Genomic DNA, 26,589 nt, shown 5'->3' on the forward strand with positions numbered 1-26,589 from the left:
TTTTTTATATATTTGGATAGATCTTTATTCAAGACTCATGGAAATTCATAAATGACAAGAGTCTCAGAAGTTGGAAAAGTGCCAAAGAGTTATATTTTACAACCTAAAACACTGAAACAATACATCAGAGTATCAAAATAAACAAAAAGATGTTTATTGATCTCTCAACTGAAGATAGTACTGTATACATCCAATTTCTGAGCAGTCTGAAAGAGAGAGTGAGAAAATCAATAATAAGTTTTGGCTAGGCTTGTTAACAGTATCACACTACTACTCACTAATGTGCCCAACTAAAGATACCAAAATGTTAGAAACAAAAGTAGTTATACTAAAAATAGCATAGCAGAAGCTGAAAGCTCATTTATTTCAACTTCACCATTTTGAGAATAAGGTCCACAGCATATATTCTAAAATCAATAGTGGGACAAGGAAATAGTGAAATCAATCAATTAGTACTGAAATTGTTTCATGAAGACCAAACCATTGATTCCACACTCTCCTTTCTCATAAGTTAGTGTGGATGCTGAAAATGATAAAGAGGAGAATAAGATTTACCATTTAGAAACTACAGTGTTGATTACCTAGAAATCAGCTGCATACCTAAATATTATAGTGCTAAATGGTCACTCACTTGTTTAATCTTCATAAAGATGTCTTTAGACTACAGCAACAGTTAGCAATTTGCCTGAAGGCCCTAGGAAAGAAAGATTTGGGGAACAATGTATAATTCGAAAGAGAAAAAAACAGCAAAATTGTGGAGGAGATAGTTTCTCTTTGGTGCTCCTTATTTTTTCCTTTTAGGGTGTGTGGTAACAGGGGAAAGTGCTAGACTTAGATTCAGGAGAGACTTGGCTTTTAATTATTATTTAATGCCATGGATTTCCTTAGAATGTTAGAGCTAGATGGTACCTTAGAGATCATTTCTAGATAAAGGAAGGCAAACCCAGAGCAGTTAAGTGACCTATCCAAGGTCAGACAGCTATTAACAAAAGAACCATTATTCTTTGTTATTGCTGTGGTTAGGACAAGATGTATAGGTATATAAAAATTAACCTTGTTCCAGGGGATTTGGAAAAATAGAATGTCCCATTTGTCTGAAATTGTTCCAGATAACAAGAGGATAAGTCTGCTTTTTAAAGAAAGACTGGCTATTTTGTCACTTTATGCTGCCTATCTGCAGGAGTAGTCATAAAAACTCAAGATTGTTTCTTACACAGTACCATATTTCAAGAACTCCAAAATATGGAGGAAGAGAGTGGGGCACATGTGTTTTAAACAAAAATCACCACCTGAAGGATCATCCTATAGATGTATGAATATCCAGCATTTTCTTTTTAAAGATGGGAAATCTGAGGCCTTGAGAGATTTCACAATTTTCTTTTTTTGATAAAAGACACTAATGATATAGGCTGGAATAATATCTAGGAAAAAACCTTTATTCCTTAATTTATATTCTGATCATCATAGAATTAAACAGAATGGCTAAGCAATTTATTTTCTTAGCTGGATATATTCTGAGCTTTTTTTTGGGGGGGGATCGAGTGAAGATTCTGGGGGTGGAGGTGAGAAAAGAAATAACCTCTGTGGGGAGGGGCAGCCAAGATGGTGGAGAGGACACACATTTCTTTCTGGATCTTCTTCCACGACCCTCACACTAATTACAAAATCCAGCCTCTGAATTAGTTCTGGACTGGCAGAATCCACGAATACTGGGAGTATAACAAATTACCAGTAGAAGATAATTTCGAAGATCTCCAGAAAAGAGCTGTTTCAATCAGATATGGAGGGAGGTAGCCAAGTACAAACAAGCGGATCAGAGATGCCAGTGCAGGCAGTGCAGACCGAGGTGGTGGGAGCTCTGGACCAGGGAGAATCTATGGGGAGGAATCTACAGCAGTGTTGGCCACTCTGCCCTGGCTACAAGCCAGAAGATCAGCAGAGAAGTTATAAGACAGCCAACATAAACACAAAAGATAAAGCATGAACCCCGAAGGGCCAGAGTCTCACAGGACTAGGGCACACTCACCCAGCACTGGGAATGAATCAGCACTGACCCAGCACAGCCATAGAAACTTAGAGTTAGACAATCTCCCTCTTATCCTAAAAGCAGAGCTCAACTTTAAAAAATGAGCAAAAAAAACCCAAAGAGAACTATGACTGCAGACAGTTTTTGTGGTGAAAGAGAAAAACAGATTTTAAACCCTTACGAGACTAAAAGCAGATTGTCTCCAGATGAAACCCCAAAAGGTAATATAATCTGGTCCCCATCACATCAGGCTCTCCTAGAAGAAATTAAAAAGGCTCTTAAAAGAGAGCTAGAAGAAAAATGGGGAAAGGAATTGAAAAATTTGCAAGAGGGTTTGGAAAAGACATATAATTCATTAAAAGATAAATTTGATAAAATGGAAAAAGAAAACAACTCCCAGAAAAAGAGAAATTGTGAAATAGAAAAAGAAAATAATTCCTTAAAAAACAGAATTTGTGAAATGGAAAAAAATTCCATAGAACAAAACAATTCATTTCAAAATTCAATTGGACAAATACAAAAAGAAATTTTAAAAAGTAAATGAAGAAAATAATTCACTAAAATTCAGAACTGAACAAATGGAAATGAATGACTCAATAAGACAACAAGAATCAGTTGAGTAAAACCAAAGAAATGAAAAAAAGTAGAAAAAAGTAAAATACTTAATTGGGACAACAACAAATCTGAAAAATAGATCTAGAAGAGACAATCTAAGGATTATTGGACTCCCTGAAAATCATGATGAAAAAAGAGCCTAGACACTATTTTTCAGGAAATCATCAAAGAGAACAGCCCAGATGTCATAGAGTCAGAAAATAAAATAACCACTGAAAGAATTCACTGAACACCTGCTGAAAGAGACCCCAAAATTAATACTCCAAGGAATACCATGGCTAAATTTCAGAACTATTAGACCAAAGAAAAAATATTACAAGCAGCCAGAAAGAAATAATTCAAATACCAAGGAGTCACAATAAGGATTACTAAGGACCTATCAGCTTCCACCTTGAAGCATCAAAGAGCCTGGAATCTGATATTCCAAAAGGCAAAGGAACTTGGAATGCAGCCAAGAATAAATTACTCTGCTAAACTGAGCATTTTCTTTCAGAGAAGAAGATAGACATTCAATGAAACAGGTGAATTCCATTTACTTCTGATGAAAAGACCAGGGTTAACAAAAAATTTGACCTCCAAATATAGAACTCAAGAGAAGCATAAAAAGAAAAGAATTCTTGAGAACTGTATTTCTGTTATGGGTATAAATAGAGAGTGCATGTATAATCTAGTTTTACTGTTATAATATAAAAAAGAAACTAGAGGTAGAAAGGGGATTGTAACAGAAAAAAGGGGGAAAGTGGAGGCAAAGAAAATCTATTATAATTGAGAAAAGAAAGGAAGTGATGAACATTGTGTGAATCTTACTCTTATCTGATTTGGCTCAAGGAAAGAATATTAGACATATTTGGTTTCACCGAGAAACTTCTCTCACCTTATAGAAAAGTGGGAGTGGAAAGGGGAAAAGAGACTAGGCTAAATAGAAGGGAAAACAGAAATAGTAGAGGAAAGATATAAAAGGGGGCAGGGATTCTAAAGGGGGAAGACTGTTTGAGGCAAATAGTGCTCATAAGTAAAATACTGAGGAGGAGGGAAAGGGGAAAAGGAAAGAGAAAAGTATAATTTAGGGTTAATAAGAGGGCAGGAAATACAGAATTAGAAATGTAGAATTTTAACTGTAAATATAAATGGGTTGAACTCTCCCATAAGTGGATAGCAGACTGGATTAAACACATTTAAAGCAGAGCAATACATACAGAGTAAAAGGTAAAAGGCTGAAGCAGAATCTATTACATTTTAGGTGAAGGAAAAAAAAATGCAGGGGTAGCCATCCTGATCTCAGATCAAGCAAAAGCAGAAATTAATCTAATTAAAAGAGATAAGGGAGGAAACTATATCTTGCTAAATGGTATCATAGATAATGAAGCAATATCAATAGTAAATATATACGTACCAAGTGGTGCAGTATGTAAATTGCTAAAGGAGAAGTTAAGAGAACTGCAAGAAGAAATAGACAACAAAACTATAATAATGAGAGATCTCAAGCTTGTTCTCTCAGAACTAGATAAATCAAACCACAAAATAAATAAGAAAGAAATTAAAGAGGTAAATAGAATACTAGAAAAGCTAAATATAATAGATCTTTGGAAAAAATTGAATGGAGACAGAAAGGAGTACACTTTCTTCTTGACAATTCATGGAACCTATACAAAAATTGACCACATATTAGGACATAAAGACCTCAAAATCAAATGCAGAAAGACAGAAATAGTAAATGTATTTTTTTCAGATCACGATGAAATAAAAATTACATTTAATAAAAGGCCAGGAGAAAATAGACCAAAAAATAATAGGAAACTAAATAATCTCACCCTAAATAATGAATGGGTGAAACAGCAAATAATAGACACAATCAATAATTTCATCCAAGAGAATGACAATAATGGCTCAACATACCAGAATTTGTGGGATGCTACCAAAGCTGTAATAAGGGGAAATTTTATATCGCTAGATGCTTATTTGCATCAAATAGAGAAAGGAAAGATCAATGAATTGGGCTTGCAATTAAAAATCTAGAAAAAAGAACAAATTAAAAAAAACCCAAACTTGAAATTCTAAAAATAAAAGGAGAGATTAATAAAATTGAAAGTAAAAAAATATATATATTGAATTAATAAATAAAATTAAGTGTTGGTTTTATGAAAAAAACAACAAAATTGATAAACCTTTAATTTGATTAGAAAAAAGAAAGAGGAAAATCAAATTGTTATTCTCAAAAATGAAAAGGGAGAACTTTTCACCAATGTAAGAAGAAATTAGAGTAATAATTAGGAGTTACTTTGCCCAATTTTATTCCAATAAACTTGATAACCTAAGTGAAATGGAAGAATACTCACAAAAATATAGATTGTCCAGATTCACAGAAGGGGAAGTAAATTACTTAAGTAGTCCCATTTTAGAAAAAGAAATAGAACAATCTAATCAACTCCCTAAGAAAAAATTCCCAAGACCTGATGAATTTACATGTGAATTCTACCAAATATTTAAAGAAAAATTAACTTCAATGCTATATAAACTATTTGGAAAAAATAGGGAATGAAGGATTCCACTTAATTTCTTTTATGACACAGACATGGCACTGATACCTAAACCAGGTAAGATGAAAAAGAAAATTATAAATCAATCTCTCTAATGAATTTTGATGCAAACATCTTAAATAAAATATTAGCAAAGAGATTACAAAAAATCATCCCCAGGATAATACACCACGACCAAGTAGGATTTATACCAGGAATGCAGGACTGGTTCAATATTAGGAAAACTATTAGCATAACTGACTATATTAATAACCAAATTAACAAAAACCATATGATTATCTCAAGAGATACAGAAAAAGCATTTGATAAAATCAACACCCATTCCTATTAAAAACACTAGAAAGTATAGGAATAAATGAACTTTTCCTTTTTTTTTTTTTTTCATCATTTTGGTTGTTTATTGACGAAAAAAGCCATTGGAAGTTGGAATCAGTAAAGTAAAATACTGCTTTACAGAGTTCTCGCCAACTACATATCTCCCATAAATTAGTGAAAAAAAACCTGCATGTGCAACAGAATTATCCAATTTGATGGTCAAAATTCTACTTATAGGTGCAGTTAGGTGATGCAGTGGATAGAGCACCACCCCTGAAGTCAGGGGGACCTGAATTCAAATCTGAATTCAGACACTTAACACGTCCCAGCTGTGTGACCCTGAGCAAGTCACTTAACCCCAATTGCCTCAGGGAAAAAAAAATTCTAGCTACAATGATGCTCTGAGCTCCAACCCAGTGATTCTCCTATCAGAGTAGTAAGAATATATCATAGGACCTCACAATAGCACAATATGCTTTCCTTGGGCAGGGAGGGCTAACCTTGCCCTCCCCTCAACTTTGAAATTCTTTTTTTTTTTTTCAGTTTTTTTTTAAATTTTTAATTTAATTTTTATTTAATAATTACTTTATATTGACACTCGTTTCTGTTCCGATTTTTTTTCCCTCCCTCCCTCCCTCCACCCCCTCCCCTAGATGGCAAGCAGTCCTTTATATGTTGGATATGTTGCAGTATATCCTAGATATAATATATGTTTGCAGAAGTGAACAGTTCTCTTGTTGCATAGGGAGAATTGGATTCAGAAGGTATAAATAACCGGGAAGAAAAACAAAAATGCAGATAGTTCACATTCGTTTCCCAGTGTTCTTTCTTTGGGTGTAGCTGCTTTTGTCCGTCATTTATCAATTGAAACTCAGGTCTCTTTGTCAAAGAAATCCACTTCCATCAAAATATGTCCTCATACAATATCGTTGTCGAAGTGTATAATGATCTCCTGGTTCTGCTCATTTCACTTAGCATCAGTTCATGTAAGTCTCGCCAGTCCTCTCTGTATTCATCCTGCTGGTCATTCCTTACAGAGCAATAATATTCCATAACATTCATATACCACAATTTACCCAGCCATTCTCCAATTGATGGGCATCCATTCATTTTCCAGTTTCTAGCCACTACAAACAGGGCTGCTACAAACATTTTGGCACATACAGGTCCCTTTCCCTTCTTTAGTATTTCTTTGGGATATAAGCCAATAGAAACACTGCTGGATCAAAGGGTATGCACAATTTGATAATTTTTTGGGCATAATTCCAGATTGCTCTCCAGAATGGTTGGATTCGTTCACAACTCCACCAACAATGCATTAGTGTCCCAGTTTTCCCGCATCCCCTCCAACATTCATCATTATTTTTTCCTGTCATCTTAGCCAATCTGACAGGTGTGTAGTGGTATCTCAGAGTTGTCTTAATTTGCATTTCTCTGATCAATAATGATTTGGAACACTTTCATATGAGTGGTAATAGTTTCAATTTCATCCTCTGAAAATTGTCTGTTCATATCCTTTGACCATTTATCAATTGGAGAATGGCTTGATTTCTTATAAATTTGAGTCAGTTCTCTATATATTTTGGAAATGAGGCCTTTATCAGAACCTTTATCTGTGAAAATGTTTTCCCAGTTTGTTGCTTCCCTTCTAATCTTGTTTGCATTAGTTTTATTTGTACAAAGGCTTTTTAATTTGATGTAATCAAAATTTTCTATTTTGTGATCAGTAATGGTCTCTAGTTCATCTTTGGTCACAAATTTCTTTCTCCTCCACAAGTCTGAGAGATAAACTATTCTATGTTCCTCTAATTTATTTATAGTCTCGTTCTTTATGCCTAGGTCATAGACCCATTTTGATCTTATCTTGGTATATGGTGTTAAGTGTGGGTCCATGCCTAATTGAACTTTTCCTTAAAATAGTCAGTAGCATTTATTTAAAACCATCAGCAAGCATCATTTGTAATGGGCATAAACTGGAACCATTCCCAATAAGGTCAGAGGCGAACCAAGGTTGCCCACTATCACCATTACTATTCAATATGTAAAAGGGATGAATGGGATTGATTGGATGAAATATTTCTCAGTATTGTCATATGATCCCTGTTCGCAGAATTTTGGGACCTTAAGAGATCATTTATTCTCTGGAGGAATGAACTTTAAACTTGGAGATGCAGGCAGTTGCAGGAAGCGACATGACCCGTGTGAGGCAACCAGCATTAGTGATCATTGGTCAAGGATGATTACATCCTGCTAGTCTATCCAATGAAACGGCTTGAGTTTTTTGTTTTTAAACCCTGGACAAACTGGAAGCAGGTCAGGTTTCAGGAGCACATGGTGGGAATTGGGATGGCTTCCATGTGTGTCTAGGCTATTCCCTGCAGGGATTAAATAAATGCTTTCTCTTTGTACCTGATGATATCTCTGATTAGTTAAATGGATTGGGAAAGAGGTCTTACATCTGACCCCTCCCACACAGGGATAAACTGGAACCATTCCCAATAAGGGTTGGAGTTTCAGGAGTGAAACAGGGTTGCCCACTATCACCATTGCTATTCAATAATGTATTAGAAATGCTAGCTTTGGCAATAAGAGAAGAAAAAGAAATTAAAGGAAGTAGAGTAGGAAATGAGAAAACCAAACTATCACTCTTGGCAGATGATATGATGGTATACTTAGAGAACCCCAGAGATTCTACTAAAAAGCTATTAGAAATAATCCACAACTTGAGCAAGTTGCTAAATAGTTTCAATATACAAAATAAATCCACACAAATCATCAGCATTTTTATACATCACTAACAAAACCTAATAGCAAGAGATACAAAGAGAAATTGCATTTAAAATAACTGTCGATACTATAAAATATTTGGGAATCTATCTTCCAAGGGAAAGTTAGAAACTATATGAGCAAAACTACAAAATACTTTCCACACAAATAAAATCAGATCTAAACAATTGGAAAAATATCAAGTGCTTGTGGATAGGTCAAGCGAATATACTAAAGATAATAATACTTCCTAAACAAATCTACTTATTTAGTGCTATACCAATGAAACTCCAAGAAACTACTTTACTGACCTAGAACAAAATAACAACAAAATTCATCTGGAAGAACAAAAGGTCAAGAATTTCAAGGGAACTAATGAAAAAAAAAAAAAAAAAAAGCAAATGAAGGTAGCCTAGCTGTACCAGATCTAAAACTATATTATAAAGCAATGGTCATCAAAACCATTTGGTATTGACTAAGAAATAGACTAGTTGATCAGTGGAATAGGTTAAGTTCACAGGACAAAATAATCAGTAACTATAGCAATCTAGCATTTGCTAAACCCAAAGACCCCAGCTTTGAGGATAAGAATACACTATTTGACAAAAACTACTGGGAAAATTGGAAACTAGTATGGCAGAAACTAGGCTTTGATCCACGCCTAATACCATATACCAAGATAAGGTCAAAATGAGTTCATGATCTAGACATAAAGAATGATATTATAAACAAATTATAAGAACATAGGATAGTTTACTTCTCAGATTTATGGAAGAAGAAAGAATTTGTGACCAAAGAAGAACTAGAGATCATTATTGATCACAAAATAGATAATTTTGATTATTAAGTTAAAAAGTTTTTATATAAACAAAACTAATACAGACAAGATTAGAAAGGAAGCAATAAACTAAGAAAATATTTTTACATTCAAAAGTTCTGATAAAGGCCTCATTTCTAAAATATATAAAGAATTGACTCAAATTTTATAATAATACAAGGCATTCTCCAATTGATAAATGCTCAAAGGACATGAACAGACAATTTCCAGCTGAAGAAATTGAAACTATTTGTAGTCATATGAAAAGATGCTCCAAATCACTATGATCAGAGAAATGCAAATTAAGACAACTCCGAGATACCACTGCACACCTCTCAGATTGGCTAAAATGACAGAAAAAGATAATGACGAATGTTGGAGGGGATGTGGGAAAACTGGGATCCTGATACATTGTTGGTGGAATTGTGAACAGATCCAACCATTCTAGAGAGCAATTTGGAACTATGCTCAAAAAGTTATCAAACTGTGCATATCCGTTGACCCAGCAGTGTTTCTACTGGGCTTATATCCCAAAGAGATCTTAAAGGAGGGAAAGGGACTCACTTGAGTAAAAATGTTTATGGCAGCCCTCTTTGTAGTGGCCAGAAACTGGAAACTGTATGGATGCCCATCAGTTGGAGAATGAATAAATTGTGGTATAGGAATGTTATGGAATATTTTTGTTCTGTAAGAAATGAACAACAGGATGATTTCAGAGAGGCCTGGAGAGATGTTAAGTGAAGTGAGGAGAACCAGGAGATCATTATACTCATCAACAAGAAGAATGAACAATAATCAATTCTGATGGGCATGGCTCTTTTCAACAATGAGATGACTCAGACCAGTTCCAATTGTTCAGTGATGAAGAGAGCCATCTACACCCAGAGAGAGAAATATGGGAAATGAATTTGGATCACAACATAGAGTTTTCGTGCTTTCTGTTGGTGTTTACTTGCATTTTGTTTTCTTTCCCAGTTTTTTTTTAATTGATTTGATTTTTCTTGTGCAGCAAGATAACTGTATAAATATGTGTACATATATTGGAGTCAACATATTTTAACACATTTAACATGTATCGGACTGTCATCTAGGGGAGGGAGTGGGGGGAAGGAGGGGATAATTTGGAACAGAAGGCTTTGCAAGGGTCAGTGTTGAAAAATTACCTGTGCATATGTTTTGTAAATAAAAAGCTTTAATAAAAAAAAGAAAAAAAAGAAATAATCTCTCAAGAAATATAAAATCTACTTGAAGAAACACATATACAAATATACAAAATACATATATACTAATGTTTTCATATATTTATACATATAAAAAATTATATACTTATGTACATATATACACATGTGCATGTATATTTGTGTACACATAGAATAGACCCCTCCTTTCTTATTCTGTAAGCTGGCTTGTTCAGTCTATACTTATGCTGATAGGTCTGGAATTCTGGGACAGGAGAAAATGAGAAAGAGGTATACGATACTGCTACAACTTACAACTATCTCTCAAGATCTTAAGGCATAACCCTGAAGTGTGTGTGTGTGTGTGTGTGTGTGTGTGTGTGTGTGTGTGTGTGTGTATGTGTGTGTGTGTGTGTGTGTGTGTATGAAAGAGTAGAGAATATTCTCCTACTAGTTTTCATCTTAGCTCTTGAGTGTATTTCCTATTTATATTAAATCAGTCACCATGAGACCTTTAACAAACAGAAAACATTTATATGCTAAACGACAAGAGAAAATAATAATCAGAGAGGTGATTCAGGCTAATTCCAATAGACTTATGATGGAGCAATCCATCTGCATCCAGAGAGGATTACGGGGTCTGAATGTGGATCACAAGATAGTATTTTCACCTTTGTTGTTCTTATTGTTTCTTGGTTTTTCCTTTCTCATTTTTTCTTTTGATCTGATTTTTTTTTTGTGCAGCATGATATTGTGGAAATATGTTTTGAAAAATTATACATGTTTAATTATATTTGGATTACTTGCATAGGGAAAGGGAAAGGTAGGAAGGGAAGGAGAAAAATTTGGAACACAAGGTTTTGCAAGGGTGAATGTTGAAAACTATCTTTGCATATATTTTTTTAAATAAAATAGCTATTTTTTAAAGTAAAAAATAAAATAATAATTATATTTATTCAAAAAAAGACAAAAACAAGATAAAAATATTTCTTTTTATAAACCTGGCTCATATTGTCCCATCAATACCCAGAGTTCATGAAAGAATGAACATACACATAGAAAAGCGTAGCAAGAAGTCACAAAAAATAAGGGAACCCATCAGCCTAAAGCAACTCATGTTAGGTGATAGGTCTTATACCCTTGTTACCCTAGGAATAATCTATATCCACATGAAGCGATTTCTCTGCTAGTTAATACAATACTCTTCAGTTCCTTGACACTCTACTGCTGAGCAAAGCCATTACTCTCCATCTTTTGAGTAAATGAAGCAGTGACGAGCTCTTTTCATCCTTAGACCCCCTTAATAGGACACAGAGAAAAAGTGTTCTGCTCTTTCAATTACCAGAGAACCATGAGTCAAAGAACAGCCACATTCTTCAGATTTGCAAATGTCAACATGTATTTGTCCACCAACTCCAAGCTGAGCAAAAGAGACACTAAATCTATTATTTTCCTCTCTCTCAAAATCAAATCGCCCAGGATCACACACCTTCTCTTCCTCACCCTCTTCACCCTGTCCCCTCTTTTTCTCTCTCCCTCCCTCCTTCCCTTTTCCCTCTCTTCTTCTTTCCCTCCTTCCCTTCTCCCTCTCTTCTTCCTTCCCTCCTCCCTCTCTTCTTCCTTCCCTCCTTCCCTTCTCCCTTCCCTCCTTCCCTTCTCCCTCTCTTTTTCCTTCCCTCATTCCCTTCTCCCTCTCTTCTTCCTTCCCTCCTTCCCTTTTCCCTCTCTTCTTCCTTCCCTCCTTCTTTTTCCCTCCTTCCTTTCCCTTTCTCCCTCTCTCCCTTCTTCCTCTCCTTCCCTTTCTCCCTGTCTGTCTGTCTCTATGGATGACACTAGAGAGCAATAAGGCACAAACTTTCACAGATCAGCAGGATTCAATTCTATTCCTATTGGCTTTGGGCAGCTGCTACAACCTTTCTCTAGCCAGTCAACAAAGCAGTACATTTCCCATCAGCATGTTTGCAGCACAGCGACTGAAGAATTAAAGAGCTCAGCTGAAAACCATCTGTCTTCTGTCCTTGCCTTCTTGTGACTCCTCCAGGGCTCGGCTTATGCTCTTACTACCTCTCTCTTCTTAAAGCTCCTCCTATGGCTCTTAGAGCTTCCTGTTCTCAAAATTAGCTACTCCTTTTAGACAGTGACTCATTTGTATTATATGAGGTAAAATTTAGGGAAAAAAATCTGTCAAGTATGAATTCAAGCAAACCCCAAGACCCCAAATAGTGATTTGAGCTATAATGTTGTCAGTTATGACATTTAAAAATCTTAAAATGGTCACATGCAAATGAATTAGTGGGCAACATGCTGAAGTTATCATTATCTCACTCATTGCTCTACCTTCAAATAAAGCCTTTCAGTACATTCACCTGAAGGGACAGTTCTCTCACAAACCCTTAAACAATCTATTTTTCTCCTAACATTTTGAGAGATTTTATTCCACAAGGAGATCATTATTCAGCAAATTGTTTTCATTTGATAGGGGCAGCATTATTAACATACATACATACATACATATATATATATATATATATATATGAGTGTGTGTATGTGTGTATAATATATACACATATGTATACAAATATGCATATATACACACAAAAATACAACATATAAATTATTCGGATTCACATCCATTTTTTAATATAGTATATACATACACACATATTTATCTTCCATTTTCTCAGATTTTTTTACATATATATATTTTTACATATTTTTATCTATTTTTATTTTTTTAAACATATATCTATTTATGTTGTTTCTCCATTAAAGTGTAAATTCCTCAAAGGCAAAGACTTCATATTTTTTTCTTTGTCTCTATAGAATTTAATACAGTGTCAAACATAATAAGCACTTAATACTTTTGAGTTTTAACTGAGAGATATCAATATATTACCTTTAGATTAAAGATTTTAAGGAGAATATTTGAAGGCTTGGTGATGCAAGGGAAAGAAGCAAACATAAGAGCATTTACACTGACTTTTCTGCAAACTAGTAACATTTTTTTCTAGACTTATACTACTGCATTAAGTGCAACGCTGTGTGGGATAGATAACATTATTTTTAAAGATTTGCCACAGATCATGAGAGCCCTTCCACTTAAAATTTAGCATGAATCAAAGAAAATTAGAATATAGATGCCTACCCACATGCAGCTAGTTATATCATATCAGAGTCAAATTTAGCCAGCATAACTATCCATCTGACTTCACTCTCGAATGAGTGTTACTATGATTCTGATTAGAGCAGATAAGTAAAAGAAAGCTAAATTTGAGGGTTCTGATGTGATATAGCCTGAATATTTTTAATCATAAAGTTTCTAAATATTAAGTTCAAACTTGACTTTTCTACTTTTCTAGTATCCTCAAATTCTCCTTCTTTCCTGGCTCTTCCTTTTTGCTTTCAAATATTCTCCAATCTGGCATCCTTTAAAAAATTTTTAATTAATTATACTTGATGCTAACATACTATTGCTCTCTTTCTTGAAATCTGGAAGCAGAAAGACATACTATCTTGAAGTTTCATATTCTCAAAAGGATCTCAGAGATTTAGGGTTAGTCAGGTTATGGTTAAGTTTCATTTAAGACCTACTATGTACAAGACACCAAGGATGCAAAGAAAAATAGTCCCTGCCTTTAAAGAACTTATATTCTATTAGGAGAATAACATATGTACCCAGATAAGTAAAAAGAAATCAAAGCTTAAATACATAGAAGGCGATGGGGAGAGAGGGAGCTAATAATTATAAGGGTAAAGGAAGACTTCATGGAAGAGATGGTAAAAGATAATCTTTGAAGGAAGAGAAGGATTTAAAGGAGAGATGAGGAAGGAGTTTATTTTAGGCAGGGGGGAAGATGATGTCCAAGGCAAGAGATTGAATATTGTGAGTAAGGAATTAAGTTGTTCATTTGGATGCAACTTAGCAAGCAAAGTGATTAAGTGAAACAAAGCTATAAAAGGTAAATTGGAGCTAGATTATAGTAGTTGTTAAACGACAAACTCAAGAATTATTTAATCTGAGAAGTAAGAACAGGGGACTGAGCAGGGAAATGACAGTCAATTCTGTATGTTGAAAATATCACTTTGGCCCTTAAAGGAAATGATTTAGAGGGGGAGAAATTGGAGGCAAGAAGAGCACTTAAGAGGCCATTTTAATAGCCCAAGTAAATATAATAAAGGTATCAATCAGGGTGGTAGTTACATGAATGGAAAACAGAAGAAATGCTTACACATCTTAGCAACTAATTGGATGCAGGAATGAAGCAGAAAGAAGACAAAAAGAAAATTGACTTCCGAGACCAAAGATATCAGAGGTCCCTTCTAACTTCTAAATCTCATGATCCTATCAATCTTATTTTTTATCTTTATTATGAACATTATGGCTCATCAATCCTCATCTTGTTTCCCCAATTTATTAACCTATTCTGATTTCACTTGTCTCCCCAACCAATTCTGAATAGTATGGTTGGCCCTTGCATTCACTCAAAACTCTAAAGTTAAACCCAAGAGATTGTCCATATTTTTAATACCATGATCATTTCCAATTGATTAATTTTTGAAAATAGGAATGCATCAAGTCCACTGACTCCTCAATTTTCTAATTCATGTCTTTTCCAGTCTGGCTGCCACCCTGCTAATTCAATTTCTCATTACCTCTAATCCACACTATTGCAGCATCAGCCCATCTCCCTTTCTCCAGTCTTTTCTGCCCTACTAATCTATCTTCTTCTCTAATACCAGTTTAATCTTCCTGATGCACATAAAATTCTGACCATTTGATCACTTTTGCTGATTAAAATCTTTCCATTAACTTTCTAATACCTGACAAAAAAAATGCAACTCTTTAAATTGGCATTAAAGACCTTTCATAATTTGGAGACAAGCTATCTTCCCAGCCTTACATTTTATACCCCTCTTCTCTTAAATACTCCATATTCTAGCCAAATGGATTACTCAGAATTTCCTCAACTTAGTTTTTTTTTAATGTCTTTCCTCACATCATCCTCTTTATTAAAATAATTTCTCCATTGTCTTGAGTGCTTTTGTTTCTATCTTCGCTTGACCAAATCCTATTAATCCTTTAATGCCATCTCTTTCACAAAAGTTTCTTAAGCCAAAAGTGATCTCTTCTACCTTTTTGAACTCTGTATCCCTTCTTTGTGTAGTCCATGCATGAAATTCTGAATTTATATTGACTAGATTCAGTCTCATGTACACTTTGTGGCTTATTATACTTGCACTCGGAGATAATCTGGGAAATACCTAAGTATTTGCAAATGTGTATAAAAGGATCATTCAGATTTTATATAAACACATGGCCTAACAATGCACACATTAGGGTTAGCACAACCTTTATTCCATATTCCACAGAAAATGCAAAGAATATAAAAGGATTCACAATAATTCATATTAAAAAATCCATACAATCTTCCTCAGATAATTCTATTTTCAACTAAGTTGTAAAATCCTCCAAACTCATATCATTTCACCATGTTTTAGACTCCTCTCAGAAGTAAAGCCAACTTGGGGTAGCTGAAAGCCAATATGGTGACATTTCGATGTGCTCTGCTTTCAGCCAGAGCCTGAGGGATTCTCAGCCTGAAAGGATCACACACTTGGGGTTGCTAGACAGACAGCCCCACTTCCCATTAGATGCACTGTCCAAGCAATTACCTATAACAGAAGAGCAAAAAATCTTCTGCTCTTAGTCTGGGAGTCCTAACTATATCCACACTTTTTGCTCAGCAAAAGGCAATTAACCCATGAAGTTTTCCTCTTGATAGAAAGCTGGATCCTTGAACCCTTTCCTTCAGAAAGGTGATACATTCTTATGCCATCAGAAATCATCTCTATAATCCCCAAATTTCTAAGTATCCTCTAGAATAATTTTCTATATCTACAAACTAAACATGTTTGAGATTGAAACCTTCACCTACTACCAACTCTCAAAATCGTCAATTGTGATGTCATTTTTCTACTCTGAAAAAGTTGCTATTCTTTATTTGTCCTTCTCCATGTACCTCTCCCTCCTCCTCTCCCTATCCAAGCAATTATCAAATAATTTTCTTTGAAATCTCTCTTCAATTTCTCCTGTTGAGTGCATTTTCATATATATCCCTTGTTTAGGCATTTGCCACCTCACCAAAAAAAATGACTACAATAATATAAAAAAAATTTCATTCTACCTTTTCTCTTAAACTCCAGACACACTGCCTACCTGTCAATTCCAAAAGAACATTCAAGTGCCATCTCAAGTTTAACATGTCCAGAACCATCTCTCTCCTTCTTTAAGGTACCAACCTGCCAGTTGTCTTTTTATTCTTCCTTTTTTTTCCCACATGTATTTGCATGTTCCATCAAGTCTACCTTTGTAACCTTTCCCCCATTTGTCCTTCCTTTCTACCCCATTGCAAAAATCCTAGCTCAGTTCCTCATTACCTCCTGCCTATATTACTCACCACATTAACCTCCAAGGGATTTCAATCTCCTCCCTCTCCAATTCATTCTACATACCTCTGCTAGACTAACATACAATGTGCTAAGGGAGAAGATAGATACAAAAATCACCATTATACAAGAGCTTTTTTTTTTAAACAAAAACTATCCATGCTCTCATAGAGTCCCATCATCTTCTCATATCCTAGTATCATGCTGACCCCTCCTCTCTACCAAACCCTTGTATCAAATCAGTAGTAAACTCTTATTAATCTTTTTAATTCACACAGCCATCATCTTAGTTCAGACCATCATCTTCTCTCAGAAAGACCTATATAATTGCATCCTAATCAGTCTACCTCTTCAACTGCGATCTTCCCTCTCGAACTTTTGGAAGTTCTATGAAAGCTGATTTCCTTAAGAAACAAACTTACTCACTCAAAACCTGGCATTAAACTGGACAGATTACAAATGCCTTAGACTGGTAAGACTTTGACAATCTAGATACAGCCTGCTTTTCCTGCCTATTCCGCATTCCAGTTAAAATAGACCTCAAGCTATTCCTTAAATTGATCATTCCATCTCCTCTCTCCAAACCCTCACTCAGATTGTCCCCCATGAAACCTTCCCCAGTCTTGCCAGTTGCTAGTATTCTTTGTAATATACTTTTCTGTGTGTATAATATTCCCCCCTCAGATGATGTTCCTTGAGATCAGGGATTGTTTTGGGGTTTCTTTTATTAGCACAATGTCTTGAATGCAATTTTTGTTGTTCCCATCGGACTCTTTGGGACCCATTTAGGGTTTTCTTGGCAAAGAGACAAGAATGTTTTGCCCTTTCCTTCTTCACCTGATTTTACAGATTAGAAAATGAAGTCAAATAAGGTTAAGGATTTGACTAGAATCACACAACTAGTAAGTGTCTGAGGTCAAACTTCCCACTATCTACTGTATCCACCTGATTGCCCTTGGACAAAATATATTGATAAATGTTTGTCTAGATAGAAAAACTAAGTAAAATAAAATGCAAACCATCATAAGGCATTATGGACTATTCCTTCCTAGGAAGCTTCAGAGGCTTTATTTAGCTAAGGAAAAACTTCATTACAGGCTCCTGGTTTATAAAAGATGTCTGGGGTTTAGACAGGTGGAGAAGAATAAGAATTTCTAGAGAAAGGAAAAAGCCAAGGCATGAATACTTCAGAAATAACAGTAAACTATAGAGAACAGTGTTTTCTAAAAATAGACCTAGATGCGACTAGTCCCTGCACTCGAGAAGTTCACAATCTAATGGGGGAGATGACATATAATAACCAAATACGTATGAGAGATAATCAGAGTAAATAAAAAGGTATCCCAAAGGGAAGACCACTGGCAGCTAGGAATTGAAGGGATAGAGGTGAGGTGCAGGAAAGGTCTCCCATCTTGAAGGAGGCTAGAATTGAATTTAAGGGGACAGAGCATTCCAGGTTTGGAGAACAATCAATGTGTCATGTTTGAGAAATAAAGAGTCCAGTAGAGAATACATCATAGAAAATATGGAGAATAATGGTAAGAAAACGTAAAAGAACCAGACTGTGAAGTATCATAAATGTTCCAAAGAAGAGTTTTTATTTGATCCTAGAGTAATAAGGAGATAGTGAACTCACTGGGGGTAAAGGGGAAATCCAGCTGAATGGTTGAGGCAGATGAACCAATCAGCTTCCAGGAAGCAAATACAATGAATTATTTTGGACATGTTGAGTTCAAAGATGTTTTTGGAAAATTTGGTTTGAAATGGCCAAAAGGCAGTTAGGTGATTATAGGACTAGAGCTCAGGAGAGAGACCAGAGCTGGATATAAAAATTGGGGAATCATCTTCAAAGAGCTTCACAGAAGCTGATAATATCACTAAGAAAGATAATACAGAATGAAAAAAGAAAAGGGCCTCAAACAGAGTATAGGCTATATTAATCTGCTTTGGGACTTCTGGCTTTTTCAATCATGCTTCCAAGTTCACCACCATCCCACTCCATTTTTCATCTTTCTTTTATTTGTTGTCTTCCCCCATTAGATAATTAGCTCTTTGAGAGCAAAGCATGTCTTTTTTTCCCCATATTTGTATCCTCAGCAATTAGGACAGTGCCTGCCATGTAATAAGTGCTCAGTAAATGTTTATTGGCTGATTTCGTTTAGTACAGGAAAATTTTCATCAGAAGCTTCATATGCTGATGAAATTATGGATCTGGTCCCCAAAAAATAATAGGATAAACAAAAAGCAAGCAATGGGTACAAAGGGATTTGGACTATTTTGTGAGTAATGAGGCAGAACTGGAAGTTTTTTTGTTTTCAGGAAAGAATGTATGATCAGAGATGTAGTTTATGAATAACAATAGCCTTCAAGACCTAACTCATATGGTAACTCTTCTGTAAAACTTTCCCTGACAGACATAAAAAGTTTCTTCTTCTGCTCAATTCCCATAACATTTTATTTTATTGGAATTACTTTTTATGTTATATTAAAGTTATTTTTATATCTATCTATCTCATCTTCCCTGCCATACAGTTGGGTCCCAATTAGTACAAATAATGAACCCTCTGAAATGTTCATTTATCTGAATTCATACTATTTAAAGTTATAATTATATAAGATATGGTAATTGATTCCAACCCTATGAAAATGTGCAGTTCAAATTCAAAAAACACAACACAACTTATCTTTATTGAAATGTTCCCTGTCCTTATGAAACTTTCGGTATTTCTTATTTCTTCCACAATCAAGGTCTAACCCTTCCAGCTGGCATTCAAGGTCATCCATAATGTGGTTCCACTAAAGTTAGCCAATTATATCATCTATTACTTCTCTACACTATTTTCTGCTAGATTATAAGTGCCTAGGGCAAGGATAACCCCTACCAACCCAATAACTTACTAAATGTCTACTAGGAACGAGACTTTGGGATTATAGACAATGAAAATCAGTTCCTTCCCTCAAGAAATTAATATTCCATTGTTGGAAAAGGGACAATACAACACATAAACAGATATATTAATTTTCAAATTTCAATTACCTTGCAAAAGTATTTAAGGTAAATCATCAATAAATATCCACTGAAACAAATATGGTTCAAGATAAGAAGAAATATCAGGTTTGCATAGAAAAAAACTGTCCAAGGAATCAAAAGTTGATACATTACTTTTTGGTCATCTTTATATCTACAAAAACAACCAAATTCATTCTCCTCTTTGAACCTAAAGTGCAATAAAAATATACCAAATAGATTACTTTTTTTTTTAAAGTCTCCCTCCTCCCTACCCTAAAATGGACACTATAGTATCTCCTATGTGATTTAGATCATTTGAGTTTGAGTTCAAAAGAACTCTTCCTAGGACTAGCCAATTACTTAGCATTCTTGGACTTTTCTAGTGAATTAAAGATTAGGAAAAAGACTATTTTAGACTGTAACATAAGGCTAAGAAAGGCCTTGCTAAATTATTAATTATATCGCACTAATGGAACTTTCCTTAATTCTGGATTTTCACCATTTCAAGAGAGTTAGCAATACTTCCTCAAACTCATATTTCATTTTAAATCAATGACTGATAAATAACAATAGCAATAGCTAGCATTTATATAGTATCTTAAAGTTTGCAAAACACTTTACAAATATTATCTCATTTTATTCTTACAATTTGTTATCCCCACTTTACAGATGAGGAAACTGAGGCAGAAGGGACTTGCCCAGTCACACAGCCGGTAACTGAACTCAGTATCTCTGAGAATCAACATTCCACCCTCTGCTCCACCTAACTGCCTCTATGATCAAGATACAGATATTATTCTCAGAATTAAATGTCAATGCCTGGCAGGAAAGCTAATTCATTAGATAACAGGATCCAGAAAGATCTAGACATGTTAGAATTAAATCTGAACCTGATCAAATGAAAATCATTTAGAATAAAATGCAAAGTTTTCTCCTTATATAACTTTGCAATACAGGGTAGCGAAGGCCTCATTAATTGCTGTTTGCCTAGGGAAAAAAATAATCGATGTTTTAGTGGACTGGAACCTCATTATGAATCAGCAATGATATGGCAACTGTAAAAGCCATCATGGTCTTGGACTGCATTAAGGGTATCAGTTTCCTAGAGTATTTTGGCATTATTCCCACCAGGCTCTGCCCTACTCAGACATCTGGATTATTGTTTTCAGTTCTGGGCAGCCTAGTTTAAGGAGCACAATAATAAACTAAAGAGCATTCAGAGCAGGTGAACCACGCCATGGAGGGACTTGTGTTCACTGTGCATAAGGAATGGTAAGACTAGAGGAGAGAAGACTTGAGCGGGACCTGATAACAGGGCTGCTATATGGAAGGGGATTTAGAGCTTTTCTGTCTGGGCCCATAAAGCAGAATCAGAACAATGGGCAATAGTTACAAAAAAAAATTCAGACTTTGACTCCAAAATCGGTATTCCTTCCTGGTCTGAACCATGAATGAGCTAGGCCAGGAACTAGAGATGTCACTCATTCCTGATAGTCAATTTGGGAAGAAAATCCTTAACATAAACATTGTGTATTTTACCATTTGCTTAAAGAAAAATTTTCAGGTTATTTAAATCTGACTTTATTTATGAAAGGTACCAAAAATGTAAAAAAACAAAAACCCCAAACCTTGTCTATTTGGGATTTTCTTGGCAGAGATACTGGAGTGGTTTGCTATTTCCTATTTTATCTCATTCTACAAATGAGAAAACTGAGGCAAATGGTTAAGTGACTTGCCCAGGATCACACAACTGATAATGTCTGAGGCCACATTTGTGGAAGAAGAGTTTTCCTGATTCCAAGTCCAGCACTCCACTGTACCACCTAGCTTCCCTCCTACTCCTATTTCTGTCGTTAAGTAGCTCCACAGCCATGGGCAAAAATCACTGTTTCTGCATCTATTTTTCTAAAGGAGAAATAAGGGATAAAAAGATTTCCTACTTCCCCTAAAATTCTACCCATTATAGATTGTGCTTATTTTTATCCTGGTATGAACCCCTGCTCCCAATTATCACCCTGTATGGAGAGAATGACAGGAAGGCAAGCAGGAGATGAAGGGAGGTGATCCCCAAATAGATTATATCAAATAATTTTTTAAAAGAAACACAGTTTGGAAATGGAATTTAATTGAGGGAAAAAATGACAATGAATTTTTTGTCATTTAGAGAGTGTCATACCTTTACCTCAAAGTCTTTGGTATCTTCTAAAATCTCACGAAGAAGGCGTATATATTCAGTTGCTGTTTTAAGAATATCAACTTTGTTGGGCTTCCTGTCTTTGGGAAGGAGAGGCACAATGGCCTTCAACTTGGAAAATCCACGATTTAGATTTTTTATCTAGGAAACAAAATTCAGAATTTAAATATTTACTATGTACAGAGCCTTATTCTGGCTGAAGCACAAAGCTGAGATAAGACAAGATTCATGAGCTCATGGAGCTTATAGACTAAAATGGAGCAAACCACAAACACCTAAAAATATTATATGTGATACCCCTAAGCTTGAATAGCAAGTCCCTCAGACAAGATTACTAATGGTTCAAGGTACTCCTCACTGATACGGTTACTTTTAAGAATCACCTAGGGCACACAATTAACTTTTGGCATGTCATTTATTGGAATTATTATAGAAATAAAAGCATAATAACACATCTCTCCCATAAACCTGAAGTTGCAAACTATATACTACTGGGAAAATGGACACACATAGGCAACGCATGTTTCATGGGCATTCATGAAAAAATGTGTCCAATACATGTATGGAAGGGTGACTCATACCTTTTGTGCAGCAAAGCCATTGATGGTTTCCTACATCATCACCCTGTTCCCACCAAGAGTATAGCCCATGTTGGCAGGAACCAATCTTGATATAAAATTTCCATTTGTCACTTCATGGCTACCAGGAAACTATAAGGCACGGGCCCGATGGGTATGTGGCTATAGAGTTTCTTTTCTCTGAGTTTCTGTGTTCAGTTTGAAGTCTGGCTAATAAGTTATTTCTTCAAGAAAAGAAGGAGCTCTTATGCTCCTTTAGGTTAAAGACCTAAGGCTTAAAAAACATGTACATTTTGGAAAATCAGTAGTCCTACCCAAAGAAAGAACCCTGGGAAATGAATGTAAACTTCTTGCATTTTTGTTTTTCTTCCCGGATTATTTATATCTTCAGAATCCAATTCTCCCTGTGCAACAAGAGAACTGTTCGGTTCTGCACACATATATTGTATCTAGGATATACTGTAACATATTTAACATGTATAGGACTGCCTACCATCTGGGGGAGAGGGGGGAGGGAGGGAGAGGAAAAATCAGAACAGAAGTGAGTGCAAGGGATAATGTTGTAAAAAATTACCCTGGCATGGGTTCTGTCAATAAAAAGTTATTATTTTAAAAAAAAGAAAAAGAAAATCAGTAGTCCTTCATTCAACCATGATTAAGCAAAAGTCAATTTTTAGTGGGTGGAGTGGGGCAACTTTTTGACTTTTTCCTTCCTGGAATGGCTAGTCTTATTTATTTTTCATAGTCTTGACTAGACAGCCTCTCATCTCTAGCAAGAGATTTTTACCTCTTTATAACAAATGGTAGATCTATTTCTAGTTAAATATCCAGTGTCCACAGCTTCATGTTTCTTATTTTATTGAATTTCCTAGTGGATACACCATTCTCACTTAAGGAAGCTTCTATATACCTCATTTTTATTTTCTGAAGGCTACAGTACATTAAATCATAAAGCACAAAGGGACTATTTGTTTAACAACTGCCATAGGATCTAAGGTTCAGGGTCCTGAATTTTCTCAGTTCCCAAATCCTTTCTATTCTCTCTCTCTCATGTGCATAAGTAAACATCGAGACAAAGCTAAATTCAGGATTGGGGATAGAGAGTTGGGCTACAAAGTCATTCCCTTTCTTTATAGACTAATCACATATCTGTCTTTTATATGTATGTGACAGCAAAATCTTTTGAGATTTGAGTTTGGTCTTACTTTTAGAATATTTCAGAGAGAAACAAAATAAAGCCTTATGTGAAGTCTGTGGGGAAAAACAAAATAAAACGCACTTGGAATTTGAATTCAATATTTCAGAACCCATTGGAACAGTAAATAGATCAAAATAAAAAATTTAAAGCAAATATTAGCAGCTCATTTAATAGTTAATCCTGATTAGATACCCAAAGATAAAGACTTCAAAAAAAGTACATACTGTTGGGGGAAATCATAGGAATTGGAACCAAAAGTCGAAAGGTAGAATATATCTACTCTCTTGGTCAATAGGATCACTCAGGATATTATAGACTAGAGGTGTGTTTGGTAAACACCAGGTCAGAGGATAAAAGATATCTTTAAGGTTTTCTTAAATAAACTATGACTTAAATAAGTGTGATAAAACATCTACTTCAGACCTTGAGAAACTTCCTGTCCAAAAGAAAACACTCATATTCTGAAATCAATCTTCTGATTGCAACACTAGAAAATCCATAGATCAGTCTTTTAAAAATTCACCTTTTCCAATATTCTAAGCTGATCATTCAGCTTCTCCTTCCCCCCCCAAAAAAAAAAAAAACATTTATAACTATTAAATTCTAGTTAAGAGTAACAGCTTGGTACGGATCTTAAGGGGCTAGTCTTAGAATCAGGAAAATCTGAATTTAAGTCCTTCCTCTGGTTCTTTCACCATAAGCAAGATACTGGACCTCTAAGTATCCCGGGCAACTCAAGGTTACAGAGTAGTTTCCCATAGGCTTTGGGTAGAAGGAATATCACACTTGAAGTTAACCATAATGAAGAAACCACATCAGTCCCAAAAAAACAAGCCTACTTTATTTCACTAAGTTTCTACCCACTCTGATAGCTTCAGAGATGATTGTAAACTCCTTGAGGGCAAGAACTTTTTTGCCACAATATCTGACCTTAGGAGGCACTTAAATGTTTATTGATTGATATTCAGTAATTATCATGCTCTCCTTAATGACTTATCCCCAGATAAGGGAATCCCTTTTTAGTCTTTTTCCTCTTTCTCCTTTCCTAAGTGGGATGAGATCGAGCTTCTCTAGATATTCATGAAAATAATTATTAAAAAAAAAAAATGGGGAAGCAGATTGAGCAAGCATCTAAATGTCAAGCCCATTTGTAACCGAGGCCACCCAAGCTGACAGCTTTTAATGCCTAACCCAGATAACTTATCTATAAGTGCTGTTTGAAAGTTATTATGACCAGTTCCAGATAAACTGTTCAAACACCTACAGGAAAATGATGTGGCCTGGGGTATGAAATAAAATTTCTAAGTGACTGAGCGTGACTATCAGACCAAGCTAGTTCTCCAAGGATTTGTACCTTGGGATAATCCTATAATCCATTGCCAAGACTTACTTTGGGAGCTTTTCTTGTACACAGACAAGTTAAAGAAACAACCCCGTTAGAAAGATGTCCATTTGCCTCCATAAGATTTGGAAGGCTGCTATGTTGATACCATAGGATTACTTATTTCCCTAAAAGGAAATGCAATACTCTATTCTATTCAGTTTCATTGAGTGTTTGCTGTGGGGGTGAATTACAGAGGAAAGGGGAGCTATGGCAGAAGCACACCCAGCGGGTTACCAGAACACTAGCAGCTCCACAATCAGAGTAAGCATTAAGTGTGGGCTGAGAAACTTAAAAAAAAAAAAAAAAAAAACCCACACAGCAAACTATTTCCAAGGAAATTCTGGGAAGCATTTGCACACCCACCTCCGTCTCCCTCCCACTCTTCCTAAACTAGCTAACAAAATACTCAGGCAACGGCAACAGTGGCTCTTCAGAATTGGGGATAACGGGTGGGCAGAGATCAGCAGGATATCCCTGTCCACACTTCTGAGAAATATCAGTCTTTCGGGGCTATTTCTGAGTCCTCTCAGGTTCCCAGAACGAGAGCTGTCACCGACTGGCTAGACAGCTGGCTAAGCGTGCGCGTCTGAGAGCGCCACCAACAAAATCAGGACTTCCCGAGGCAAAGTGGGAGAGAGTCCAAGCCTGGTTTGTTTTTGGGGGGGAGCGGGGAGTCTCTGAAATTCATGCTCTGGGTTTGGTCACTGAAATGAGTTTAGCTTTAGACTGCTCTGTATCTTTTAAAATAAAACACTTAAAATAAATGTAGAAAAGGGGGTGGTGGGGCAAGGGGAAGCCAGTCCTCTTTCTATTTCCTTCACTCGTTGACTCATCACTTTACAACATCCCAAGGCAGAGCGGTGGAGAGGAAGAGGAAGTGAGAAACTGAGGGCTTGATTTTGGGGGGGAGGCAAGGGCTGAGAAGGAGGCGACTCGTGGCGCCCAGCGGGAGACCCTCACCCGCTCCCGTTCCTTGGCGTTGGCCACCTGCCGCCTTTCCAGCACCTCCTTCAGGTCCTCCGTGGAGGTGTAAGCGCCCGACGGCTGCCTCTTCATCCGGCTGATGGCTGCTAATTGGGGCCGGGTCCCAAACTGCTCCCTCAGCACCTCCTCCAGCATCTCTGCCCGAGGGGTGGCCAGGAAAGGCGGGGAGAGATGCAGGTGCCCGTCCATGACCCCAGAAAGACTTCGGACACCGACCCCGACCTGCGGGCATCAAGCTCATTTGACGCGAAGTGGGGGAGGGAGCCGAATGGCCTCACCTGAGAATGCTCAGGCAGGCACGTGTGTGTGTGTGTGTGCTCACCTGGGCAGCCGCACGGGATGCCTCAGTGCAGTGGGGGAGGGAGCTCCTTACCACTCCCCCGCCCCCAGCACACACACACTCCTCAGCCCCCAGCCTCCCTGGGGAGTAGAAGGAGGGGGTGCGCAGGAATCCGGGGTGCCCTGGTTTGGGGGACACGGGAGACTGGAAGAAGCCCAGCAGAAAATCCTGACGACCTCCAAGATCCTTTGAACACTCAT

General features: G+C 36.2%; 1 protein-coding gene across 2 annotated transcripts; it reads right to left on the reverse strand.

Moving 5' to 3' along the window:
* On the reverse strand, positions 1-26,289 carry FIGLA (folliculogenesis specific bHLH transcription factor). Of its 2 annotated transcripts, none has more exons than XM_051975489.1 (4): positions 26,026-26,289; positions 21,894-22,046; positions 632-694; positions 1-206 (listed from the first exon to the last, which is right to left on the reverse strand). In XM_051975489.1, exons 1-3 carry the CDS (start codon positions 26,236-26,238, stop codon positions 674-676), a joined length of 387 nt encoding a protein of 128 aa, XP_051831449.1. In that variant the 5' UTR covers positions 26,239-26,289; the 3' UTR covers positions 1-206; positions 632-673. The 2 variants fall into 2 exon arrangements, with proteins under 2 accessions (XP_051831449.1, XP_051831448.1); XM_051975488.1 differs by having other exon boundaries at positions 21,888-22,046.
* Positions 26,290-26,589: the final 300 nt, after the last annotated feature.

The sequence above is a fragment of the Antechinus flavipes genome, chromosome 2 (assembly GCF_016432865.1).
Source record: "Antechinus flavipes isolate AdamAnt ecotype Samford, QLD, Australia chromosome 2, AdamAnt_v2, whole genome shotgun sequence".
In the NCBI taxonomy this organism is placed as follows: domain Eukaryota; kingdom Metazoa; phylum Chordata; class Mammalia; order Dasyuromorphia; family Dasyuridae; genus Antechinus; species Antechinus flavipes.

Excerpts from the sequence above, each read along its gene's own strand:
- FIGLA (XM_051975488.1), bottom strand. The coding sequence starts at position 26,238 with ATGGACGGGCACCTGCATCTCTCCCCGCCTTTCCTGGCCACCCCTCGG. Across the intron at positions 22,047-26,025 it reads ACGCCAAGGAACGGGAGCGG|ATAAAAAATCTAAATCGTGG; the intron begins GTGAGGGTCTCC and ends TTTGTTTCCTAG. Across the intron at positions 695-21,887 it reads CCAAAGACTTTGAGGTAAAG|GGCCTTCAGGCAAATTGCTA; the intron begins GTATGACACTCT and ends TTTCTTTCCTAG.